This window comes from Clavelina lepadiformis, chromosome 4 (genome assembly GCF_947623445.1).
Source record: "Clavelina lepadiformis chromosome 4, kaClaLepa1.1, whole genome shotgun sequence".
In the NCBI taxonomy this organism is placed as follows: domain Eukaryota; kingdom Metazoa; phylum Chordata; class Ascidiacea; order Aplousobranchia; family Clavelinidae; genus Clavelina; species Clavelina lepadiformis.
The window spans coordinates 8,531,075-8,558,304 of NC_135243.1; the positions used below are offsets into that span (position 1 = coordinate 8,531,075).

At 35.8% G+C, this 27,230-nt stretch overlaps 3 protein-coding genes across 4 annotated transcripts; 1 reads left to right on the forward strand and 2 right to left on the reverse strand.

The window, feature by feature from the left end:
- The first annotated feature begins 5,708 nt into the window (after positions 1-5,708).
- On the forward strand, positions 5,709-17,685 carry LOC143451733 (cholesterol 7-desaturase nvd 1-like). The gene is made up of 10 exons (XM_076952455.1): positions 5,709-5,727; positions 5,898-5,965; positions 8,706-9,041; positions 11,554-11,723; positions 13,223-13,408; positions 13,569-13,747; positions 14,017-14,142; positions 15,690-15,806; positions 16,330-16,503; positions 16,731-17,685. Exons 3-10 carry the CDS (start codon positions 8,731-8,733, stop codon positions 16,893-16,895), a joined length of 1,428 nt encoding a protein of 475 aa, XP_076808570.1. The 5' UTR covers positions 5,709-5,727; positions 5,898-5,965; positions 8,706-8,730; the 3' UTR covers positions 16,896-17,685.
- Positions 17,686-17,714: 29 nt separating this feature from the next.
- LOC143451734 (peroxisomal membrane protein 11C-like) lies at positions 17,715-21,028 on the reverse strand. The gene is made up of 4 exons (XM_076952456.1): positions 20,614-21,028; positions 20,292-20,470; positions 18,859-18,915; positions 17,715-18,715 (listed from the first exon to the last, which is right to left on the reverse strand). The coding sequence occupies exons 1-4, from the start codon at positions 20,854-20,856 to the stop codon at positions 18,493-18,495; spliced, it is 702 nt and encodes a 233-aa protein (XP_076808571.1). The 5' UTR covers positions 20,857-21,028; the 3' UTR covers positions 17,715-18,492.
- Positions 21,029-22,752: 1,724 nt separating this feature from the next.
- On the reverse strand, positions 22,753-26,680 carry LOC143452779 (uncharacterized). Of its 2 annotated transcripts, none has more exons than XM_076953875.1 (7): positions 26,406-26,680; positions 25,862-26,057; positions 25,555-25,659; positions 24,718-24,851; positions 24,349-24,631; positions 24,051-24,164; positions 22,753-23,870 (listed from the first exon to the last, which is right to left on the reverse strand). In XM_076953875.1, exons 1-7 carry the CDS (start codon positions 26,595-26,597, stop codon positions 23,236-23,238), a joined length of 1,659 nt encoding a protein of 552 aa, XP_076809990.1. In that variant the 5' UTR covers positions 26,598-26,680; the 3' UTR covers positions 22,753-23,235. The 2 variants fall into 2 exon arrangements, with proteins under 2 accessions (XP_076809990.1, XP_076809989.1); XM_076953874.1 differs by having other exon boundaries at positions 24,051-24,173.
- Between the last annotated feature and the right edge of the window lie 550 nt (positions 26,681-27,230).

A 27,230-nucleotide genomic window follows, 5' to 3' on the forward strand; every position in this document is an offset into this window, starting at 1 on the left:
TACTTCTAAGCTGCTGTGGTGGAATTTTGAAGCGACAATATTGAGTTTTCGCAATTCTTGGGCGCTTTTATTTTGAGTAACATCTTGGCAATTAAGCTTGGTAATAGCATAGTTGCACGGAAATGGCGAGTTTTTGTCATCAATATGGACGCTCTTTAGTTGAAGACAAAAGCTGTGTTGACATATTAGTTTTCCCAAATAAATTTAATTAATATAGCAGTATTGCCTTGTGTGGATTGTTTCTTTGCAGCAAGCCAAATGCTGGATATATAGACAAGTATAGACCTTTTGCGTCCCCTACCGGTATTGTTAAAACTTGTCTGTCGACGAGAAATTTTCACTCTGACATTGAAGTTAAAATGTAAAAAGCACATTTTCCTAAAATTATTCCTAATTAAATAACGGTATGTTGAGTTCATTGGCAGTGATAAACCATGAGTTCAAAAAATAAAACTGGAATTGTAACGCTATAGTAAGTTGGTTAGATTACAGCTGACCTAACTACGTAAGAAGGCAAAGCAATAGAACACTGTCTGATAAAAAACATACATTGCTTTTGAAAACAGAAAATGCGCAAGTTACAAACAAGAAAAATTGTTTAAATTTTAGTAAGTTCAATGCCTTCTAATGCTGTAATGTATAGAGTTTTTTAGTTAACGAGGAAGAGGTGGCAGCAGTGCATCATAAATATGAGCTTACTCTACATATTTCAACTCGATTAAAGCAAACACAGCAGTTGCGCAGAAGTTTGCAACGGTTGTGCGTGCCTCAGTGTGTTCACAAGTGTTGCGCCGATATTTTAGAAGGAATGAAAATTTATGAAAATTTTCTTAAAAATAATAATTGAAAAGCAATAGTGGTATAGCAAATATAATTTCAAATTGGTACTTTACCAAACGTAATTCACGTAAAAACTCTTTTAGCTTTGTTTGAAAAGGTAACCCACTTGTTTCATGAAAAAGACTGACGGTCGCTGCTGTGGTGTATTTCTCAAAAATGAAAAAAATGGACCCTTCCAAAACGTAACGTGGATGCGAGCAAACCCCTTGTACATTTGGGCTGGTAGAAAAAAAAAAAACGCCAGCAAAGGGCTCTATAGCTTTAACCTTTATTGTAACCAACACGATTAAAAAACGACGAGATTCGGACGTTTTTTTGTAAAGCATGAAGCTCACCGACATGTGCTTTTACTTAGTTACAACGCGTGCGTATCTTGGACCGCACAATGTCGCTGGCTATACGCGAAGCAGCAGAAGCTTTATTTTAATCAAATAATAGCTAAATTTGTAATTGATTTGCTTATAATTTATTATATTCGCTCGTTGTGAAACTCAATTTCAAAAGCAAAACGAGACTTGTTAAGCTTCCAGTTCAGTGTGTTTCTAACTTGTTTGTTCAATTAAAAAACACTGGGATCTTTGCAATGTTTCGTTTCTTACTACGAAAACAGTATTAATATTTACAACGTTATTTTATTTAAAACAAAACGGACTTGTTTCGGACATATTTATCTTTAGAGTAAAGCGAAGGCTACTTATTTGTTACACTATGTTGGCTACAGAAGACGAAGGAAAAAGCTTTGCCGTTTCTGTTGTAGCTTGTTATGCAAAACAAATGTGTCCGAAACATGACAGGTTTTGTTTTGTTTTGAAGATCTTGTTAAATATTCCAGGTATTGTTGTATTGATTACAACAAATTGGTATAATAAATCAGTTATTATCCTACCTAAGCTATTGAAAAATTTGTTCAAATCACTATAATCACTGGGACGGCATGTGAATGAAGTTAACAAAATTTTAACGTCATTTAAATAGGAATTTGAACATGGATTCGTTTTCATCTTTGTCATTAATGCAGTAATGGAATGGGTGACTTTAATTTCAAAAAACAGTTAAGTGCGATTTGTACAGCTTATTTAAATTGTGCATGACATTGAAAACATCTAATCCTTAAATTTAATGACATTGAAATAGCTGAACAGCTTCATGCTCCTAACATTGAACAATTGTGCGTTTTTATCATAATTTTATTGGCCGTAAAGACAAGTTGCTTACACCAAAACCCTTTCCGAATCTCCTAATCAGGTTCAGATATACGCTAAAGTCTAAATCCTGATCCAATATGCGATCGGGACCTATAGGTGCATAAAATCTTAATACTATGCTGGTCAGGCTACACACAATCCTATAGTATCTGTACACATTTCGTTTCATCTTGTTCGTAGTCTAGACTCTAGACGTAAATCGTTTTTTGTTGGACTGACATTAACTATAAATAAAAACCTAAAACGTAGTTTGAATGTTTTATAATTATATATCATTTCTGTAAGTTTTTAAGTTTTTGTTAACAGTACTACCATCGAAGTGTGACCAGTGTCATTGTGCCAATATGTGTCACGTGCATGGCTAGTCGAAACGCTACCTGCAATGCTGCAAAAGCAAACATGTCTGTTTTAATGTGATTGCGTTATCGTGCAGGCTGCATCCATCGAAAAACTCCATTCACTGTCCGGACAAAATCGGACAGTGTTGAAATTTAAGCCATTGCAAATCGTCGCAGAGATTTTCCGTGTGGATTTTTTCAATGTACTGTACAGCATAACCAGTTTTTGGTTGGGGCTTTATCGCGAGTGTTCCCTCTAAGAAATCTTCAAGTTGAGCAAATTTTTGTTTTACAGAGCAAAACAAAAAACTGAGCAGAGCAAAAAACTTGTCGCTATAAAACCGTTACGTTACATGTTTATTTTACATGCGAGTCAATTCAGCGGTTTTATAGTAAAATGCGAGTAGAACAAGATTAAAGAAACCACATAAAGATTTGCAACTGTGTCAAATGTTTGCGCCTTTAAAAGCAAGGTCAAAACATATCAAATAAACGTGTCGACGAGATATATTTGCCACACGGTTATCTAGTTAATGGTTGTTATCTTACAGTATTTATATGATATTACTTCAATTGAATTGACAATTTGGTCAACTGCCAACAAATAATTGACAGATGGCGAATATACTTGCAAAAGTTTATTTGTCTTGCTTGCTTGCAAACTTCGCACAACAACCTTCCCAGTCAGAAAAATTTTCATTTGCCATAGATAATGTATCACTGGGCCAAGCTAAGCCCCAAGATAATAGCCAATGAATCGCCCTTGATATATACCTGGCGTATGTTTGTAAAGTTGACCGGCCAGATATAGATACCTAAGAAGTTGACCAAGCTGGCCCTAAGATAATCGCCAATGAAACGCCCTTGATAAATACCTGGCGTATGGCGACCGGCCAAACCAGATGCCATGTATGGTCATTTATTAATCCGTGGGTTGAAATAGCAAAATTACCCCTTTCAAATTTGCTTTATCAAAATATCACTGCGTTTAAAGATCAAAATAAAGCATTTATTGAAATGAAAATGTCATGGAATGTGAAAGGAAAATAAACATGCGCAAAATTGTTCCTAAAAGCAGTGTATCAGGCCGTGTCTTATCGGATATTTTTTCCAGTGTATTTTCTGGCGAAGATTCTGAAGACACGGGTTCGGTGCTTTCACCAGAATCACTGGATCTACTTCGTCTTTCATTTCTTCCCCCTTCCCAGTATCTACAGCCGGCCAAAACTTGAGAAACTGTTCGTCCAATAGAAGCTGGGCAGTGTGTTTATGAACAGTGTGCTGAAAAACTTTCGCACAAAACAATTTTTGCGCTTCGCGCATTTTGGTCGCGGAAGACAAGCTTGGGAATTTTAAAACCATCTTTCAAAGCCTTTTGGCCTCCCTAAACGCAGACCTAAATACGCCACTGCATGCTAACTATACACAGTTTTACTTGCTAACATAATATTACAGTGATTATTGGTAGTTTAATATTTTCACGCTGACACCGTTAAGTATAGGCTAGTTGCGCAATTCCCTATCCAAAAATACCAACAGGTAGTTAGTCTAATTTGACCAACAAAAAAGTGTTGCAGTTCAAAAAGCTAAACTTGGCACATACACATACACATTTTACTTTTACTAATGAAAGGGCCCCAGCCCCCAGGGCACTTCACCATGTAAATCCGACGCTGCTGCCGAAATCTGCTATGTTTTCGAAATCTACCATGCGCCCACAGAAATGTAGTAATATGTCCGCTTAGATGTAAAAAAGCATGTTACTCACCGGCCTCGGCCGATATGAGTGGTGCCAAACAGAATTATGACGTAACAAATTTAACTTTGTGAAAACACTATTCAATTTCAAACAAACTAAATGTTTCACCCAACCCGTTGCAAAAAAATGAGCGGTTAGATTACAGAAATGGGTATGTAAGAAGTTGATTTAAGGTATTTAGGGTTTAATTGAAATTAGACTTAGGTATGAAGAAAGATTTAGATAAATTTTAGCTTACATGTAAAATAATAATTTAAGTTACCCGGTAGCCTAGGTTAACAAAAACTATGAAATGCCGATAATAGCTTTGAACGTATTTCCGATAAAATATTGGTAATGACCGTGTCCTGCCAAATATTGACGCCGTTAGTGACGTAATAAATTCATTTAATCAATATGCAATAAGCTCTATACACAAGTAGCGTACAGAACTTACAGACAGAAGTAGGCCAACACCTGTGACCTGTATACGATATTTTGTTTGCCAGTATACAAGTATTCGAAAAAATTGCGGTATCATACTATTCAGCCACTGAAAAGACGCACGTTTTCTACTTTTTATCAGACAATGTTATTAATTTATTACGTCACAAAGATGGGTCAATATTTGGCAGAGGGTCACTATAGAGTAGCCAAGTTTTTTTAAGATGTGAAAACATTTTAGAAAAAGCAGACTGTAAGTGCAAAAACCACAACTGGCACCTTATCAGCTTGGATGTAAACTTTTAGCCTAAATAATGTTAATCAAGCTACAATTTATCAGAGAAGTTTACAGCCCTAGAAATAACTTCTCGCACCCCCAATTGAGAGTCCCTGGGGTTGGTCAAAGTATTTTTTGCTTATGCTACATAGTGCACAGTTATCTGGCGCACACATATGCTTTATTATGACAGATGCGTCATGCAAATAATAGAATAATTAATGAGTGTGCAACGGACAAATCGGAAATTAGTAATCGTATGTGTTTATATTGCTTTATATCACCGAAAGAAGGTAACTATAAACAATGCAGAACGCTCAGTATTAGTACTACTACTTTGTCTTAACTGCAAAAATTGTAGTTAACTAATAAACTAAGTGCACTACCACCAAAATTAATATGACTTGAGTTTTTGTTATGCCTTTGTGAAAAAACAGCAAGCCGCCTTTGTAACAAAGAAGCTAAGACAGTTGTTTTTGTCTTCTTGAGTTTGAGTGAAATTTAGTTTGGCCCTTCGTGTCGAAACGGATACCCGAGCTATACGTCAGTTAATATGAGGCAAGGAGTAAAACTAAAAACCCCGCTCTAAATTTACGTGATTATTGTCAGAACGCCGTCGACATATGCGCAAAATAAGTATTTCCTGTGCCTATAGTTGTTGAAGGCATGCGAGTGTAGATGACAGTGCTCTCATGAAGAATATGACGTTATAAAGGTGCTTCCGTCACTAAAAAGTCTGTGGTATTTTTGAAACCTTCAGAAAACTCTCAGTTGTTTGCACTGTCACTTAGTTTCTAATGTACTTTTTTATTATTTACAGAGCGTTCGGTTCAAAAGCAAGTCGTTCATTTATAACGAAAGGGACAGGCATGTACCATAGTAAAAGTGAATACTTTTGCAATACAGTGTATGAACAGATTTGAGTTTTGAAGGATTACACGCAAAAGATGTTTAATCGGCTTACGAGAAATATAGCGCAAGTTCAAGTTCTTCTGAAATGTCCTAAATTCTTCAGAAGAAATGTTTTTTTTAATCTACTAATGTCATTTTTGTAGTTGCCGTGGAACAATCCAATCCGAGTGACCTTAAAAAATCAAACAAACGGAATTTTGACAGATCCGAGGTTAGTTTTATGATTGAGCATAGTTCTTAGCCTTAGACCTTAGTGTTATTTATACAAGACAGCCATAATTAACCGCATTCGCTTCACAAACACACGTTGACTCGTTTTATTTACAAAACGTAGGTTTTCTTACAGTTGAACGACGATAGTGTTTCGATCTCCTACTGACCTGCTGGTTTTTGCATATTTTTGTTTCGTTTGGATACATTTTTGTGTGGTCATTAAACCAATGTCGTATTTGCCAGGTATTTTTTTTGGACTAACGATCCATAGAAAGAGCAAGTGATTGTTTCCAGCAGGCGTACAAGGCAAGCTACAAAAGGCATACGTTGAAATTAACGTGTACAGTATACAAATGCATAATACAAATTAACGTGTATACTGTACCAAAGTAATAAACTAACTAGGTCCGTAAATAGTTCATTTTACAGTAATGTCAATGCATAAGCTACATAAAAAACGACGGCCTGTTTTTTTATTGCAGTGCTGGGATGCTTTTGTTTTCATTTTATCTACCTACACAATAGCACACCTACGGTCTGTTGATTATGTACATAACGGTGAGCGTAGCCATAGCCACTGAGTAAACGGTAAAACGAACAAAAGACGTTCCATTCACATTGAAACTAAACCCAACCGAGTTTGACGAGAAGCTAAACGTGAAAAAGATAGGACATGATTGTGCAACTTCCAAAAGAACTGTGTCGGGCCTAAGGTTTTATGATTGAACAAAGAAAACTAAGACAAAGGGCGGTTTGTTTTGACCATTGTATTAACATTGTTGTATGTCCTTGCTATTTTAAATGAAACCCGCTTGTGTCATAGCAAAAGAAATTAGGCAGGAAAGGTAAACAGTATTATTCTTTTCAGTATTACAAGCTTCAACGTGTAGTTAAAAAAGAATATTGAGTAAAGTGACAATGATAACTGAGATAGACAGATAGTGTCTTTGCAGCACTACCTGCAATACCGTTAAGTCGGTGTTATTAAACGTTTTTTTCTATCTTGAAGAATACGGTACTTTTAGATTTTTAATAAAGAAACTACTAAGCATGTAGAAAAGACTGGGCATCGAGTACCATATGAATCATTTGTTTGTTAAACCGGTAGTTAATCATCAACACAGGCGAAATAGCTATCTAGGTAGGGCATGTGGCAGTGATCTAATTCGTTAGCTTTGACCGTTGCGATCCTGATACAAAATGCTGTTAACTTGCAAGGGTCGATTTTCCTACCTTAGAAGAGGCGCTTTCCGCTTCTGTTGTTTGTGGCAATCGTCAACATAGCGGACAACGTACCATGAATTAAATCAATATCGTTTTATGTTAAAAGGATGTTGAATCAATTAAGGTAATACTACGAATTTAACACTGGGTTAATACCACATGCTTCTAACATGCTGAAGCTGTAAAACTAAAAAGTGCTGTTTACCTCCAAGCGGACAGAATCTTGAAAAAGCGAGTTATTGTTGGCTCTAGTCCAACAAATTAGAAGTTTAGTGATATTTAGGGCCCGCAAAAGTCAATAAAGTCAAAATTTTTTAAGGACCTCGTCTGACCACGAATCAAAGAATAAAGTTGTTTTCAGCACTTAGGGGATTGTTACTAAGAAGTTTATAGGTCAAAATAAAGTCAAAATTTTCAATAAAGTCAAAATTTGTCAAATTATGGCTTTTGACAAAGTTTTTGTGTTTCTTGAGAGTAATTTTTGTAAAAATCCTCGTGGAAGCATTGTAAATCAGGAACTGCGACACAATTAAACCATATTAACCCATAAAAATAGGAAATAAGTCACAATGCCCACTTGGATCAGCAGTAACTTTTATCGCAAATTGTCCATTGTTGATTTATTGTTGCGTATTTAAATAATTCTTATAAAACACTTCCTCTTCATAAACGTGGTCTTTTCGAAGATCAACAGTTTGAATTTTAGGAATAGCCTACTGACATTCCGTATTAGGCTACAAAAATGCCTAAGCAAGCTAAATCGTCTTCAGCAAAAGTTAGACAGATTTGTCGAGATTTTTCTGATTAATTGTTTAATCTGCTGTTTATTAGAATTTACCACGCGGAGAAAATCGAGGCAAAGTGCCTTTTTCACAAGGACAAAATAACACAAGCTACCTAAATCTATCGCCAAAAAACACGACGCACTTTTTATAATCCATAAAACACCATGACTTTTCGACAAAATATTACGTTTGGGTCTGAAATCGACAAAATGTTATGTTTGGGTAACTGGAGGAAGAACTGTGGCCTCTACAAATAAGCAATTTCGTTAGGTCAAAATAAAGTCAAAAAAAAATTTTTTTAGGTCAAAATAAAAATGGCCCTAGTAATATTGATCTATGTCAGGCCTATAAATGAATAGCGTAAAACTGATGTAAGGTGTAAACAATCCGTACTACAGGCACAGCTAAGCTTGCGGCTTGTCACGTGAAATTCTTTTGACGTACAAAACTTCAAAATATGCCGTATGACTGTGATCTAAAAATACTCACAGCAACGTGCAAACAAGTTTTCAGCAATGGAGACTTGATTTTCGTTTCTACAAATTACAGTCATGGGTTCCGCGTAGTTTCGCTCGGTTGAAATCCGCATTGTGAATGAACTTTTTGAAAATATTCAAAGGGAGACTTAATTATGCCTATTTTTTGGGGGCTGAAAACCTATAGCGCATAGCGGTTGATTTTAGTAGAATTGTAGCTAATTAGCTGGATTCACATGGATATTTTTTGCAGGGGATGGTTTGTAAATGGTAGAAATATGTCGGGTGCCTTAGAGTTATCAAAAATGCTGCTGAATACTGTCGCCCAGCCGGCGTATGACGTATACAATGGAATGGTTACAATTGTCAGTGCTCGTGGCAACCAAACAACCAGTGGGGCAAACGATACCTCTAAATTAGTTACCCTGGAATTAACCACAGAAGATATTCAATTTTATATGACGTTGAAACTTATTTGGGCTTTTGCTATTTGCTTCGTTGGGCTGGGAACTGCCTTCACTGTTCTTTATTATATGTACGCTTTGTTTTTTGTTCCATACGAAAGAGTGAAAAGACTGGGCTCGATTGGGTAAGTTTAAGTTTAGTTTGTTGATGGTTTTGGTAATGCAGATATAATTTGTTATGCAGTTGTATATTTGTTATACAGTTGTAAAAAATCACTGTCAGTTCCATAAAACTCCAAGCAACGATATTCCTTTTTTGACCCTAACATAATGTGCTATTGATTGCGTAATCCAGACAAAGGGACAAAGTTTGTTCAGGTGACAAAAGAGTATGAGCAAAAGGTAGTCGTAATGGGCTGTAATCGTAAAGTATATGTGATCATTATTCTAACAAGGTAAACCACAATCTTTTGATATGAAGTTACCCAAACATTATGGCTCATCTAGCTTATGTCAACACGGCGTAGAAGCAAAAGCCAAAACAAGCCGAAGCCGTTAGAGTGTTAGACTATTTGAGGTTACGTTTAAATTATCTGGCACAGAGTTGTTAGTCGGACCGGGCTTTTCAGGTCGGGTTCGGGCTTAAATTTCAAAAAACAGATTCGGGCCTGAAACTATAGTCAAACTATGCCAAATTTACGTCGTATTTTTACTTTCTTAACACAAATGCGCGTGCGCGCAGAATGCTACTAACCTCCCACAAAGAGCAAAAGGCAACTTAGAAAATATTGCCTGTCTAGGAATGACATCAAAAATGACTTTGATTCATTCAGTAAATTTAACGAGCTTGAAATAAAATTTTCTGGTTCGGGTTAACAATATAAGGCCCGTTTACAACTTTGATCTGGTATTGTAAGGACATTTCCACTTTGGCCTAGTTGAATTAAAACGCAATAGGCTTAGAAGGCTTTTTATCTAAGTATAGATTCGAGTGAAACATTTTGCAGTATGCGCTGTTCCCAGTGTGAGTTTTGATACTTCTTCTGTTGAGCTTTTTCAAGCAGTCGCTGTTGCCGAGTAAGACTTCCATAAACAAGTTTGGAAGCAACGAAGCGCGTATGTTTGCCCGTGTAAAAACAATCATTAGGTCGTGTAAAACGCGCTAAAATGTAGGGCGGAACAAAGGCTACAGCAGACTGGGTCCAGTTATCTACCAGCTCTTCGAAAGCACTGGACAATAACGATAGTAAACGTTGGTAGTCTTTTTAGTAAAGCCGCTTGCCATAAATATTGCAAATGAAAATAATAATAGTATGAATTAAAGGTTTCTTAAAAGCTTCTTAACAGTAAACTTGCATTTTAAAGTCAACCTAAAAAGCGTTCATAGACTACGGGGTAGTATAAAAACAATTTCTCTACCTTTATCGTCATACCAAATCACAACTACGTTACGAACCGCATTAAAGCAAACATAACACTTTGTAAAAAAATTGTCAACCTAATATCTCAAACTACACCAACCTCTAAAAAATATGGTAATGCAAATATCGGAGATATCACAAAATTTTCATTTTGGCCATGCTACATCTTATGTGGTAAAAGTATTTCGGTGTGTAGGTACATATGTGTACATGGTTCAACCAAAGCACAACTTAGATTGCAAATCAACGTTGCAAATGGACGTGCAGTGACTGTACTACGAAACAATTTTACGTGCAAGATAAACTTAGTACTTTTCACGCCAACGTTGCACCGGAAGCATAAAACATTACGATATTCCCAAAATGTTTTAGAAATTCTTACAAAATACTAATGAAATAACCACTACTGAAAGCAGTCACATTTGAAAGTTTTTCTTTGTTGATTGTGTGTTAAATATTTCCGTTACAGTACAGCATAGCTATAGATATGTGTAATTCTATTGATGCAAGTAATGTACAAAATGTTGTATCAGTGTTTGTGTAGCAATTGTAATACAGTAAAAGCTCATTAACATGACTTCATTTGACTGGAAATTCAAACAATTTAAGGCAACTTAACCTAATAAAATGCATGTAAACTACTAATAGTGACAATTGTTTTTTTTTGTTTCCCAGAGCATAGATAGTACCAATTAACTATCTCAACCTTAGTGAAAAAATCGTTATTAATAGAAATAATATAGGATGATAAGGCAATGTTATACATATCGTCCGTGTTTATGTAATCTTGTAACATTTCATGTATACTTGTAACATTAAAACGTAACGTTATGAACAAATGACATCCAGTAACGTAATGCGTAATGACGTAATGACATCCAGTAACGTAACAGTTTTATACAGGAACTATGTCATAAGTTGATGGCGCAAGATATGAAAATATACCGCTGCACAACGTTATCATAATATTGTCAGCTATACCGGTTTCCATTTTTAATAACCCGTAAGGGTGCTATTAATACCGTATTCGATATCCAAAAGCTTTCACTATACAGGTACACACATTTTCCGAGCTATAGCATAAACACGATTGACTTTATTAGAGGTCATACTGTAACTGATTTTGCTCTTGGTATGCAGGCTAATTATATATATACTCGGGATAATTGCGCATAAATAATAATAATTGTAGAAGCCAATTTATTGTTTTTTTTTAATTTGAAAAGTGATATTTTGTGGTGAATCGGTGTAAGTCTAATTGTGTTCCTATCCTCAGTTACCTGAATCACGAAGCCGGGCAACCATCGAAGAAAGAAATTGCAAATTTGATTCGAAAACGCCGAAAAATTGGCGAAGATTTGCCTCCTGTTTATCCCAACGGCTGGTTTCGGCTTGTAGATAGTCTGCAGCTGAAAAAGGGCGAAGTGAAAGAGGTTTCGGCAATTGGTGAGCACTTGATTGTAGGCTATGTCATGGTGTTATTTTTGGTTCGCATTGCTATGGTGTTGCAAGAACGAAACTTGGTCGTGTACTGGCTGGTTTCGTGGAAACTATCGACGACTACTTTGTTGCATGAATGGCACAAAATACCTTGAATGCTTCGATTAGATTCTTCGGATTAAAGTTCTTAGAAAAACCATTTTCGATTGAAGATTGATTGAGGTTGAAAATTGTATCCGCGGTAACGACCTGAAAAGTTGTATCGGAGCATTTTTACGTGTAATTGTGAAACTGTTTACGTTTAAGTTGCAGTTAAATGTCGTGCAGTTAAAGTTGTCATGTTTGACGCTATTGCATCCAATTGATTAACCTTTAAATAATTGCCATTCGAAGCTTTAAGTCTAAATTACTGTACTATTGATACGTCTTGTCGTAAAAGCGAAGTATGCCATAACTAGGGATATTTTTATATGACCTTAAAAAATCAATAATATGACTTTATTTTTTGGAAAATATGACTTTATGTGAAAATTGTGTATTTTTACATGCGAACAACGTCACTCACGGAACTAAAGAGTAAAACATACGCAACATTACAGTAATACACATCCATTTTTATTTTAAACCACTGTTGTAGTACAGTTTCATGTAGTGTGGAATGTTAGAGTCTTTGAAGTTACGATTTGGACGTAAAAATGACTTTAGTAAGGAAAATGAGCGCTCCACAGACGCTGATGTGGGTTGACACTTCTGCAGTTTTGCATAAAGCGCTGGTGAAATGTCTTGTCTTTGTAGCTCCATAATTTGTTTCACATCGTTTTTGTCCAATCGCTTCTTAATGTAATTTTTGAGCTCAAGCTAGCGGATCTTTTCCGAAGTCAAGGGCATTTAGATCAGCATGGGCCTCTTTGATGGTGTACGTACAACTTTCCATTTTGAGTATTAAGTTTGAAATATTGTTGTAGTGGAGGCATATTTCTGTTAACTGACTAGTCAACTTTGGATGGTTGACTGTAACCGTCTGTGACTGTAAGTGTTATGTAGGCTAATCCTACAGTTTGCCTTCGTTTAATCAGAAATTGCCTTACTTTCTTAGTGCTTAATTGCTTCACCGCTTAAATTGGTACTTCTTATTTAAAGTATACAACGATATGACTATATAACTTAAAAAGCTGATTTATGACCTTACCAGGAAAATATGACTTTATATGACTTCATAACTTTCTTAATATACCTCATCGGGATGCGGTTTTTGCGTTAAAATTGATTTCACGACTTACTGATGCATAGAAAAAAATATGACTTTAATGACTTTAAATGGCCTTAGCCATAACTCAAAACGTTGCAGTTGCTGCAATCGCGCTACCTTACTGTGTAACATTTTTCACGTAAGAAAAAAAACTTGTTAAGAAAAACTCAAATAATGGTCGTGATATGAAAATTATCTATCACTGCCAGGAACTTTGTTTCTGGCAGAAAACTAACTGCTTAAAATTTCCTTGCAGGCCAGCATTTTGCAGTCTTTCGCACGCAAACAGGAAAAGCCCACATACTTGACGCATACTGCCCTCACATGGGCGGAAATTTAGGGGTAGGTGGGCAGGTCAAAGGTGAATGTTTGGAGTGCCCTTTTCATGGATGGGTTTTCAGTGGGAAGGGAGAATGCGTGAAAATCCCCTACTCGGAGAAAGGTAATGCTAATATAAGACTACGCCGTCGAGACATAAATAACATGAAGAGGTTAGTTGATGGAACATTGCAACTTCATCAAACGTTTGGAAATTAAATGTAACCAACTGTCCAGAACACGATCAAGAAGGATTACACTGATCTGGCAATCTGTTTTTCCAGTACCAAGTTTCGCTAAAACGAAGTCATGGCCGTGCCGTGAGGTGAACGGGGCTGTATTTGTTTGGTATCACTGTGACGGAGTAGAGCCTGAATGGGAACTCCCCGTAGTCGAGGATATTGCGAACGGAAACTGCAACTATCTTGGCAGAGTTGAGCATCACGTCAACACACATATACAGGTATACAGCCTGCAACAACACCAAAATAGAGCACTAACTTTATAGCTATAGAAAAACCAAAACCACGTCATATATATGCTATAAACTCAGCAATTAGGCTAAGAAAGTTGATCGAATCTAATCAAAAACCATTCAGAACTTCCAGAAATTATACTTTGATATCGGAAGTATCGTAGAACTCTGACTATCATGGCTTGTGTATTAGTCAGTACAGTGCATGATAGATTTTCTAAGTTGTACCAAAGGTTTAAATCCAAAGGTCATGATAGGATCTTCCTGAAAATGGGTCGGATCAAGCCCACTTGAGCCACCTCCACGTCCCAAACGCTCTTTCCGGCAATGACCTATCTACACAGTTTTCTTCGTCGTGGAATTTCGCCCAGCACATTTTCAAGGTAGATACTTTAGTGAAAACTTTACGGGTTACAAGTTTTTGAATATCATCAACGAAACATTGGAAGTTTGTCATTTTGTAAACTGCAAATTGTTCCCACTGAGGAAAATTTAAGTAAAATCTTTATTATGCAACTTAACTTCGTTGCGGTGTAGTACGAATTTCTCGCCATTTAAGCTACTATATTATGATGGACTTGTTTTGAAGTATTGCATTATCAGATTCACATCATATGAAAAGCGTGGACAAGGATAACTGCATTGCAATGGCACTGAATTTACGAAACGATAAGGGTGTGGTATAATAACGGTCACCATTCACCTAGGGGGCCAATTCCCGCTCCACCTTCGAAAAATGAAAGTTAAATAATAACCCTCTAAAGCCGACTTAGACCACGTTAAGAGAAATAGGCTAAGCCGAAGATAGCACGACAAACAAAATCTCTCTAGTGGTTACTTACGGGATAGGTTTATATTTACTTAACCACCAGGTTGTTTGCACACGTTCCCACACTTCATAAGAGCCAGTTTTTATTGAAGTTTGATTTAGACCGCATTTATCGTGGTTAACGACCGAAAAAGTTGTATCTGAGAATGTTAACGCGTATTTGTGATTGTGAAATCCGTTTATGTTGAAGTTGCGTTATGCATCTGTTTCGTTAAAATGCGCATCCAGCCTTGATGCTTAATGCTTTTTCATCCGATTGAATTTTATAACCTTGAACCAATGACTTTTGATGCGTGACATCATGATTTTGGTAAAAGAAAACTATGACATAACTCAAAACGTTGTAGTTTCTGTAATTCATTAATTCATTCATTTATTTTACGTCAAAGGCGCGCTGGGGAGGAAAAATCAAGCCAGTTGTTACTAACACGCGCCAATGAACAGGAAAAAGTGACAAAGCCGAAAAGGCTTAAAACGTGCTCAAGAAAAATAACGTTAATAATTGCTGGTAACAACTAGCACGGCCACTAAACCTATACTTAGTTAAAACCATAAAACATAAGTTGAAAATCGAAAATTTAAGCAGACGAGCAGTTGGTGTGTTCAAGCAACTGATGATTGAAAATTGCTTCAATGCTGTACATCAGTGGATGGGAAAGAAATCGTGCTACCTTACGGCATAATATTTTTCATGCACAGAACAGACGTTTTATAATTTTGCAAATGCATCATGTTGAGCTTGCCAAAACGCGATATACAGTACACCGACCAACAATGTTCAGCTTTGGCTTAAATGTTTAATTTTCTCTTTAGAACCCGTACATTATACTGGCGTTGGTTGCCCGATATGTTGTTTCTTATTCTGTGACTTGTTCATAGATAACGTTATTTACCGATAATGAATAAGTGAAAAGGCAACTGAAGATCAACTTTCTGGCTGTAAACAGTACAGGCCTATTTAGCTACACAAGCTAATCAATTTTTTCAATATGTTTTAGTTTTCAGCCACTTTTTGATTTTCTTTGCTATTTCATTTCTTTAAGCTATATACAGTATGTATTTGTTTGTTTTCATTTCAGCTATTTCTTTCTGTTGTTCCAGGCATACAGTAAAGGATCAGATGAAGACACACCACACATATCGAAGTTCGACTTGACGCACTATCTGCTTATATTTAACCGCTGGAGATTTCTCCAGATGTTTTTCAAGGTTTATCAGGTAAAACAACAAGATCAAATGTCGGTCAACGACTATAGCTCATAGCATTTTTGATCAGACGGAGATAGTTGGAAATAGGTAAAAGATTATATAACGGTACGGAATTTATCAAGCTCCTGACCTTTTTATGTGATACGGTAATTACGTTGGAACGCGAAAATAGTATTTCAATATACTTTTTGTAATATACCACTAATATAATAATATATACTATTTTTAGTATAAAATACTATTTAACCTGTTTAAAATGCAACTATGATTAAATCGTGTGCTTATGTTGAAATAAATTGCATAAATTCTCTATACATTTCTACACACAACCTCAACAATCAAGCACACAAATTGTTGGGACCCTGAAAACGTCCAATCAATTTATAGCCACCATTTTTTGCGAGACTGTTGAATATGGGTATTTTTTAAAACTAACTTTGCTGGCGAACTGTCTGTTCAGTGAAAACACCGAAAGGATGTAATAAACGCGACACTTTACTACATGAGACTTTTATGAAACGTTTCTTCTCAGATTGGTCCGGGATGTGTACATCTTCACTTCACCAGTCTCCTATGGAAGGGCGTCTTCGTGCAAACGGTTACTCCTCTTGAACCTCTGCATCAAGTGATCACACATAATCTCTACGGCGGATGGACCGTGCCACTTTGGCTTGGGAGGATTTTTCTGTTTCTGGAAGCCGTCCAGGTAAACGGTGTACAAACCGATTATGAAGGGCTATAGGTATTGTAGTTACTTTATCAATAAGCACGCTGCAGATACAAATGTGATGTCATATTAGAGTTCATTCATTGCAATTTGCAAACAATCATCTACAACGTTTCTTGAATCACCTGACTTCCGTTTGTCGAGTCTACGTATAACCAAAACAGATACCTGATTGTCCGTACAGCCTATACGTTTGTACGGTACAGGTCGATCGAGATGTCATGATATGGAACAACAAAACCTTTCGACCGCGCCCAAAACTTGTAAAAGAAGATAATCTTATAGCGAAATACAGAAGGTGGTTTGCGCAGTTTTACACTGAGAACAGTCCAAGACTCCAAATGAAGACTGAAGACGATGCGAGTTGGTAACAGCGGTACAGTGACTTTTTCAGAGATGAACATCAAAGTTTGTTACTTTTTTCTATAAAACTGCACTGTACATATCCGTATAGAAAGATGTATATTGTTTTTGGTTTTAACCATGTTATGCAAGTTGACTGGAAAATGTTTATCCTACTGATACTTCTTCATTAGTCGATAAAATCTAAATTTCAACCTTTTTTGTGCTACCCTTCAACGAAGCGTTGTTAGCCAAGATAAAAAATAATTTTAAAAATTACTCTTTTGCGCTACCATGTGGTTAAGGCGTACAATGCTATTTTGCCTGCTGTCATAGGTATTTCGCTATTGCTTTTAACGTTCTGCTTTACCTAACTCAAGCGACACATTTTACTTGATCAGCGGACTGTAAAGTATGTGATCCTACTAATTTTAGCAAACGACTTTCTAACCTACTCCTTTTGTGGACATCAATGATTTTCTCACACGATGCGTTTGGTAGAACTAGTTATCCTACAAAAAGTTGAGATTGAGTATACTCGTATTCTTTACTGCATGTTTTATAAACATATAGAATAACATTGCAGAGTTAATAATTTCGTGGTTATAAGTTCCTATGTTGATGCTTACCAATTTTTGCACTAATTCGTTAATGCTTGTATTATATACACGTTACGGTTTCTTTTTTCTAATTGTACAAAAATGTCATTTTTCCCTTTGTGATTATTTAATTGTTTATGAAATATTATATTCTTCGAAATTGAGCAAGTTAAATAATTAAACAATTTAATAGATTAATATAAAAAAAGGTCGAATGTTAGTCACGCTGGTTGTAATGTAAATTTTTTAGGCTTTCCCTAAGAAAACACCATGACACCAAGATTACAATAAAATTAACGTTATAAATAGGTTAAATGCTATAAAATTAACATAACGTCCGTTATTAAGGTATCTGAATGAATGGTCTGAGAATTATACCTTTGCTAACAACGTGTTAAGGATGATTTAATCATGTTCTTTAGTTGTTCTTTATGATGGCGAACGCAAAGTATCACAAATTCTACTTTCTTCAATTCTTCTACTGTAAGTTACTGCGAATTATCTTCGTCACAATCAATTGTTATTAATTGAATTTAACAAAATTGATTAAAATGCATAGCTAAAATTACAAAAAAATATTGCTGTAAAATAAATAAAACGCCCAATACAAAAATGCATGCACTGCCAAAAACTTTGCAAAAGATAACACCAAAGCACAGGATTTTCTCAGTGCAATATGCAACATAGAAAATTTCTTTGGCAAAAGGCATAACGAAAACAATATTGTAACGGACATATGATTATTAGAAGATAATCTGACAAAAAACAGTCAATTAAAAGTGTCCTGCATTCTTTATAGACAATAGACATGGTAGCAACTAGCAATGTACACCAACATAAAAATACCTTTGTAGAGAGTTAAACAAACACAAAGTAGGGTAGTTGCACACAATTACAGTAACTCTCGACAGAACTAAGTTTTCAACAGACAATACTGCAAAGAAAAAAATCACAAACGTGTCATGATACGTGACAAAATTAGAATTACCACCTTTAGAACAAATCATTTTCATTGGCTATTCATTTACTACTTGTATACAGTCATTTTTAAGAGTCCAATTACGGAAGCAATAACACCCAGGGTGCCAACTGCTGTGTTGTTCAACTTCCCCGACCACAAATATCCACCTGGCAACCAGTGGACAGCCATACCAAGGTTGGAAACGCTTTCAATTACAGATAGGCATTCCTTGTTTCTTTGTTTTCTCAGGTCCTTAATGCTTTCTGATGGAAAGGGTTCTACGTTTGACCTAAAAATGTTGCTTACGATTTTATTTTTACTCACTTCAATTCAAAGCTTTATAAAGATTTTGAGCATAAATAAAATTAACTAATAAGACGGAATGAGTTGAAAGTAGACCAGTGTATTACTGAGGTAAGGTAGCTTACTCACCTTTTTGAACTGAGCTTCATCATTTTCATTTGCGCTTTCACCATATTTCTCAAACATCTGTCATAAATAATGAAAATTATAACAGCTAACAAAAACATTTGTCTGTTACAGGAAAAGGACATGTTCTGCACTATGTTTGTTGCTTAGCTATAGTAAGTACAGGATCGACCACATTTCGCACACTTAACTGTTATTATTATTAGGGCTATTATGGAAGTTGCTACCAAGAATATGTTGGATAAATTATAATCTAACCGGTAAATTGTAGACAAAAACTGTCTTACAATACTGTAGATACTACTATTACAGTAGTAACTTTTTAAAACCCCTCCCAATCAAAAATTGTTAATACGGTAATAGTTAATAATCGGAGCCCATATTAGTTTCATTAAAAACCTAATCTTCTATCAACATGGGACCAATATTCTTCCAATATTGTTCAATATTATACCAATACCAATAATTAAAAACGTCGGAATGCGATCAAAATCGGATAAAATAAGACCAAAATGGTAGTTAGTTAAGTTCGGAAAATATGTAAACGAAGAACCTACTGTTTCAATTAGAATTATTTAGGCCAGGAATGGGCAAGCTTTTTGAACCCGACGGTCGCTTGGGGTATTGAATTTTTACAGGTCAGGTCATAAAAATTTGTGACGTCATAGTAAGCTTGAGCTGTTATTTAGTCCCATATCTATGTTCTTCAATTTAAAAACCCTTTCATTGGAAGTTATTGCATTGTGGTAAGACAATCTCCTGTCAATCAGTTTTCAAACTGCTTTTCACTTGCAGTACTCACATATGGGATGCTCAAATGTAGCATTAATACATGAATTTCCATCAGAAAAAGTTCGTTTATAAAATAAAAGTGTAGTTGACTTTTTGTTTGCAGTAAATTGAAAACTGAACTCCAAACAAAACATAATTGTTTGCTATACAGCGAAATAGTACTGCATATATATAGCTACTAGCTTAGCAGTATTATCTAAAGTAATATTTTAGTGGCATTTATTGATAAAACTAGTGTGATTTTTATACATAAAATACATACTTTGAGCAATATATTAAGCTTTACAAAAATTTAGCATCGACTGCACGGTATCCATTAGGCCATAGGTTGGCCACCTCTGATTTAGGCCATTTTTAACTTATTCTGAGGATGATATCATACTCTCTGACAAAACATCTCTTTAACTTGCTAATGTATCAGTTGTGATTTATTTCTTAAAATAACTTTCCTAATATATACAAAACTTAATATTTACTTAAATTTTGTGCAGTGTGCCCAATGTCTCAAATATTTCTAAATTTAGTGTTAGTAATCTCTAAAACCACATAAGTTCAGAAAAACCAAAATATTTGAAGTTTTTTTTGCAAAACCCAAACCGGCATGTTAAATGTATGTTCAGCAACACAACAATTAACTAACTTACTTTGTAATATTTATTGTCAGGGAAACTATCCAAGCCAATAAGCTTGCAAGCCACCATGGAGCTGCAGTGGTAGATATCAACTCTTTCTCAGCCGCCCAAGCAATATGTTCAATTGGAAAAAAAGCTTGATTGACGACATTGCTTGCAACACTCAACGTTCGCTGAATGAGATCTGTTTCCTAAAGGCATTAACGAAAAAATAAAAAATAAACATCAAATTACGCTTCATTGCTGCACATATTGCATTATTATTACAATGGCAACCAATACTGGTAGTGACATCGACTTGTTGAGTGAAACAAAGCAGCCTACAAGAACATACCTTCTTGCCAGTGCCATACCCTAGCGTTACAGCCAACATTGATAAGTCATCAAATAACCTCAGAATTGTGCGACAAGCACTCAGTTCACCCATCACTTTTAGCAGTTTATCCGACAGTTCCTTGTTGCTGTTGGATGTCAACCCACTCCCCAAGCAAGCAGCGAAGCTGGCAGTTCGCATAATTTTGTCACGGCCACGATATGATTCCAGGAAAGTCACAACCGGTATAATTGGGGAAGACATATCGAAAAATTGGCAGAGTAAATAAGCTACTGTTGTTAAACAAAGCCCAACTTAACATGTATATACAAACTGCATACATAAAAAGAAAATTTTCAACTCCAAACCTAGTTTGATGTTATAAACTACTTAAGATGTTATAAACTCTTATGAACTTGCCCACATGTAAAATTCAACTAAATACTAGGGATGGGCCGATATGAACCCAAACCCGAATACCGCCTTTATGGAAGATTCGGACGAACACCAACACCAACAATGGCGAACCCCAATACAATATTACTTATAAATTTACTGATTTAAGTTTAGTTAAATTTACTGATTTAAGTTTAAAAATAATGGTTTAGTTTCCCGACAAAGCTAAACTAGAGTCAGCAATACTTATTACTTCCAATGAAGGTCGTTTTCTAACGATTTTGCTTTTTCAGTCGTTTTTTAAACACTATTTTTCGAAAGAAAGCGACTTGTTTATCAATTACATCATTATACACGCAAGACTTGACAACTCTTGGATGAAAATTAATTGTTTGGTTCTAATACGAATAGATTCGGGATTCGTTCGTGTCGACCTTCATGATATTCGGGTTCGCACGAATCTTCCTTGCGGCACATCCCTACTAAATACTGACTTTGAATGTGGCCCTCAGGTCAAATAAAATTAGATTGTCTAGCTTGACATAAAATATTACGATATCCGATCTGTACATCGTAACAGATAATTTTCAAGCAAACTTTCTGTACACTTAACTCTTTACGAGCCATAACAATTTGGACGTCATCAAAATCAACAATCAAAAATTACTTTCACTCCAAAGTTTGTTGAAATGATATAGGCCTAGCCTACATGGGCTAGTTTTTCATTGCGACCTTGTATTTCTGGTACGTACCAAAGCGAGATGAGGGAGGGTAGGTAGGGTTACTTTAAGAAGTGGACCGCAAACGCAAAGTCTACAAAACTTATTAGTGTACACATTCCACTATGAAAAATTACTAAGTACTGACTAGGCTAGTGACTACTGACTTCCACGTAATACACTGATAGCGTGCACGGAAGGCTATAAACTACTATACGAGCCCCACACACCTATTACATTTGTACGGTAGCTTATTTTTAGGCTAATATCACATGATTTTGCTTTCACCATTATTTTTTTGATATACTTAATATGGGTTACGGCTCAACTTACTCGGCTCCTTAGCAAATGCTGCAAACTTGCACGTCAGTTTGCTGCAATTTTTGACAAAGTACGCCATTACAGAAATGCGCCACAATGTACACGCCAGTGTCGCTTTTGGACCGTGGCGTCAAAAACAAGTAACACCCATTTGAAAACTTACCGGCTACTATTAATTAATTATTGTTTAATTGGTAACAAAAAGTATTATGAAAACCTGTGATGCAGTTTCAACAAAAATGGAAACTTAAAATATATTTATCTCAAACCCCATTGTTATGAAAACTCATATTGGCACCTTGATACCTAATTAACTTGCGGGGTGCAGGTTGATGATCTCTAAAGTAAACTGATCGAGCGAGAATGCAAGCTTATTTGTTTGTTAGCAACAAAAAAAGGTAAACATGAGGTTTGATTTTTCTCCGTTTCGAAACCTTACTGTATTCAAGTCAACTTCAAACAAAACTCTTCTATTTATCCTACTGTTCAACCTCAACATACATTAAAACTCAACACGTCACGATAAGAGTAGTCTCTCTTTCGGAGAAAAGTGTTGGAAACCGTGGTTCATTCGCATTAAAAGCGAAAACGTAATCATTTTATTTTGCAAAGGTTTCGAGTTAACGCTTAACTCATCTTCGATGCGATACGAGCAACCAACGTGTGCTCCTTATTCTGTAATATTTTGACTTCTTCAGAGTACCGGTTAAGCACTGGTATACCAAACGTCCTAAAGTTGGTTTATTAAAAATCATTTAATTCGTTATTGGGCAACAGCACGAGGCGGGCTTCAGCACTTGTATACTTTCATATGGCAGTAAATAAAAATAATTGCCAATTTTTCCCAACAACACTAATCTAAAGTCGTTTCGAGCCTTTTTTGTCCACCTACAAAAATCATGATAGTAAGGTACAAACAAAATAAACTATTTACACTATCGTAATGCCTTGACTTGGGCAACACAGAGAGTCACAGTCACTATTGGGAAAGGTAACGCGATACAAAATACCTAATGACTGCTGGAAAAGCGTAATTGCAATGTGTGATGCAAATATTGCCTCCAAGGAGAAGCTTCTGTGGCTAGTTGGTATTCTGAGGCAACAAAACTAAGTTGTCTCGTTGAGGCTTTTTTGTTGAACCTGGTGTAATTTTTGAGGTAACTTTATAGCTTGCAAAAGCTTAAATTCCAGCATCTTGTCAAATAAATTACATCCAGATCTGCAAAACGTCCTCCAATGTCGGCTTCGATGGAGATCCTTTACCACGACCAGATTTCCTCGGCGTTTTTTTACACGTAAGAGACTGGGCCAGATCTACCATGGCAGCCGCTGCCTTCGGGGTGATACGCATACTGATAAATACTTTGCTGGCACGATCTTTTGGCTTTTTGCCGAAGGACAATAATATTTCTATGTTAGGTGGCGGCTGCTTGTTTTTTAGGCTTTGATACCATTCCTGGAGAAATTTGTTGTAGTTAAAGAGTGTCACCTCCTCCTCCCTTGCTATTGCTATGGGATCTGCTTCATCCACTTCACCGTAGGATGTTAGAGCAAAAATTCGACTCTGGCATAGTCTCTTGCTGATCAAGTTGTAAGTCTCATCTGTCTTCAGCAGCAATCCCAAGTCCATGTTTCGAAGAACACTCTGAAAAGATTTTCCTCCTGAGCCCGCCGGGAACTTTATCGACTCTGAAAATTCTTGGTTTGTCAGAGTTGGCGGCTCTTTGCCTTCACTTGTGTCATAATGAAAACGATACCCATCATTCATGTTGTAGTAAACATCGTTAAATACTTCTTTTTGATCGTAGCACACGTGGACTTCGTATGCAAACAGTAGTTCCCCTGTGAAAGGGAAAATAATATATTGTAAAATTGCGTGGCTGTCAGTGTTGCAAGTTACCAAAATACGAAAAGTTAACAATTACTTGAAATCCTTTGACAAAATGAACTTGCACACTTAAAAAAATTGAATGCTTTAGGTCACAATAAATCTATGCAATAAAAAATTAAAGAGTAATGTACTTGGCATGTTCAACTTCTCAAGTACGTCAAGAAATGAAAGCTCGACAACTCTTAAATCTGTTTCATTGCTTGTAGTTGCAACTTCTTCAACAGGTTCAATATTGAATGGAGAATCTACATTTACTGTTTTTGACTAAATGTTTTGGTAACTAATTAAACATGATAATATATAAATGCATAATTCTGTGTAAATAAATATGGTATGAGTGTTGCCCAAACCATTGGATAAAAATAAAATGCAAACAATCTTTTAAAGCAACTTAAATGAAATGTTTTAGTTCAAATTCATCTTGTAAACCTGCAATTTCTGCAGCTTCGAGCAGCATGTGAAAACCTTCCGTGTCTTCTGGCTTTATAAGTTCCATTGTTTCAATTTGCTCCGTTTTGATTTCTGCTACCTCCTCAGTGTTAGCAATTATATCCTGAACTTCAATGACCAGTGGAGGCTCATTCAGGTTGTTCAAATCATCCATTTGCTGAGGTGTAACATCGGACACAACTGGGTCTGACAGGAAGATGACTTCTTTGGCTTTGAATTTCGGATCTTTGGCAGCAGTTTGAGTGGCCTGTGTCTTCTTTACCTTTTTATAAAAAGCATAATATGTTTCAACACTGTTAAGGTCAAAAATCTACTGTAAAATGGAAGTAGCAAGAGTTGTTAGTTTGCCTTGGGTTTGCCCGGTGATGTTGTCTCTTGTTCATCAGATGTAAGTGGTCTTTTTAAAGCTGTTTTGTCCGCTTCAAGTAGAGCAATTCCTAATGTGGTTGATGCAGTTATCCATGACTTTGGAATTGTAGTTTCTTTAAAACATAAGAAGGTTTATGAAGATGTTTGAAGCTAAAGTGCTAATTCTACTTTTATTAGAAATTTCTTAGTACACATTACAAAACAATGATTCAATTATTGGTAGCATAAAAAGACGTGATTTGCAAACACAGACGACAGCTGTCACTTGTCTTGTTAATTCATTTTTAAATTTACGAATGTGGTACTTATTACAAGACTAAATATTAACTAAATATATATTAAACTAAATATTACAAGAAATACTGTGTAATTAGTCATAGTCTGTCCAGGGACGCAGTCAATAACAGCACTGCCTTGCAAACCATTTGAGAAAGCAAATGTGTGTTTGAATCCCAGGGTGCGCTGTTGATCAACGCACTTTAACTAACAGATGTGCAGCCTTCTAGGCTCCAGCAGTGTCAAAGAATTGCCCTGCTTAGAAACGTTATTGCAAGGCCAAGAGGAGAAACCTGTCTTTGCCCAAGCATCCATTGTAAAATCATTTTGCCGAGGCGTCTCATAGAAGAATGCTATTTACCTGTGTTGTGTGTGTTTTTTGCACTGTGCTTGTTGTGTCGCATCTTGTGCTTGTATGTACCATGTTAACTCACCCGGTGCAATAAGTGCCGGCTCTCAAAACTGATCGTCAGCAATGAAGCAAAAATCCAATACACACTGCATCATACAATACCTAATATTACCACATGACTATCAAACCTGGTAGCCATTGTATGTCTTTGATATCAACGCTTGCTGATATTTCCACTATATCACTTTCTTCTGGTTCTTTCTCAACATCTTCAAGAACTTGCAGTTTTTTTACTACAAGTTAATAATGTAGCAATATAACCGCATATTAATACATACATCCATGTACCCATCAAATGTACCATATTTAATTACACAAATTAAAGTGTTTGGATAAAACCTATTTTGTACAGTCTGTTGTACAACAGAATGTACAATAAAAGTTTTCAGTTGCTGGTACAAAAGATTTAACAAAAATGAGTGCCTTAAAACTCACATTGAACCTCTTCAGGTGTCAAAACTTTGTACACTTTGTAGTTTCCGGTCTGCAGTCCAAGCTGGTGGAAATTCTTTAATTCTTCAATTTCACTACATTTCCTTAAAATTGTACGAAAGTTGCTTTTCATCAAGCTGATGTGTTGATTTAGCACTTCTGGATCATGTCGTACAATGCTTCGATGTTGGGCCCAAGCCTAATTATAACATTCCGATTAAGTATTTTGCCTGTTTTCAATGTCTACTGAAAGTACAAGATGATTTACCAAAACAGGCAAAAACATATAGGTTTGACTCTAGTGCAATAGTAAGTCTTTCAAAAATCACAAAATCATTGTTAACTAACTTAAAATATCTCTAGATTCTTATTTACGCCATTTCAAAAGTCTACATTTAATAAAAGAACTTATTTATTTATTATAATCTAACCTATTTATCAACAATTATTTTATAAACATAACACCTTTTTGTTGCAATAGATTTATTTAACAACCAACCACCGCTTTCAACTTCTAATAAAAAAACATCCATAAACAACATCCCACCCTAAATATCTCATGGTGTTCTTCCCAATTAGGATAATTTTTCTTGGTCCAAGGCAGTTTAAAAACTCGCTTCTTATCAGCATCAATCCATTCCAAATCCTTGTACTTTCCACTTGAAATTTGTTTCACCAGCCAAGGTTTGAACTGAAGGTTTTCACTTATCGGAGGCTTGGAAGTACTTGAACTGCTCATTTTTATAGGCAGATAGTTGCCCTAATTTTGTATTACTACTCTAGGTGACTAGGTACCTAAATGGTAGAAATAACTTACTGGTAAATCAGAGTTTCTGCTGCATTGATCAATATTAATGAAAACAATTTAGCACTAAAATGTAAAGTAAAAGATCTACCTCCACAGTTGTATGTACCTGACTAAAAAGTGTGGCAGTTTTCCACAAAAAATTGTGCATGCTAAGACACAATGTTAAGCAAGCAGCCAAGCACTAAAGACTATTCTCTATTTACTCATAAAAATTTGACATTCAAATTTGACTGTTCAAAATTGTTGTTTGACTGTTTACTTATAAAAATTTTACATTCAAACAATGAAACTTGCATTGTTTATTTATTTTATTTGACCTTGAAAAGGTTTGGCGTGGATGTTGATAAGTCTTGTGCATTTATGTATCACACTTTCTACTGATGTTTGTATTAAAAACACTATATGTGTTTGAGTTCAATTTTGACATATGGTTGAACAATTTCATAGCAAAATTTGTGCGGCTACTGTTAGATAAAGTTAACACGCAGATGTAATTCAAAAGAATTACAAAGTATAACTAACCATGCCAATATGAAGGCCTAAATTTCCATGGACATGTTCTGC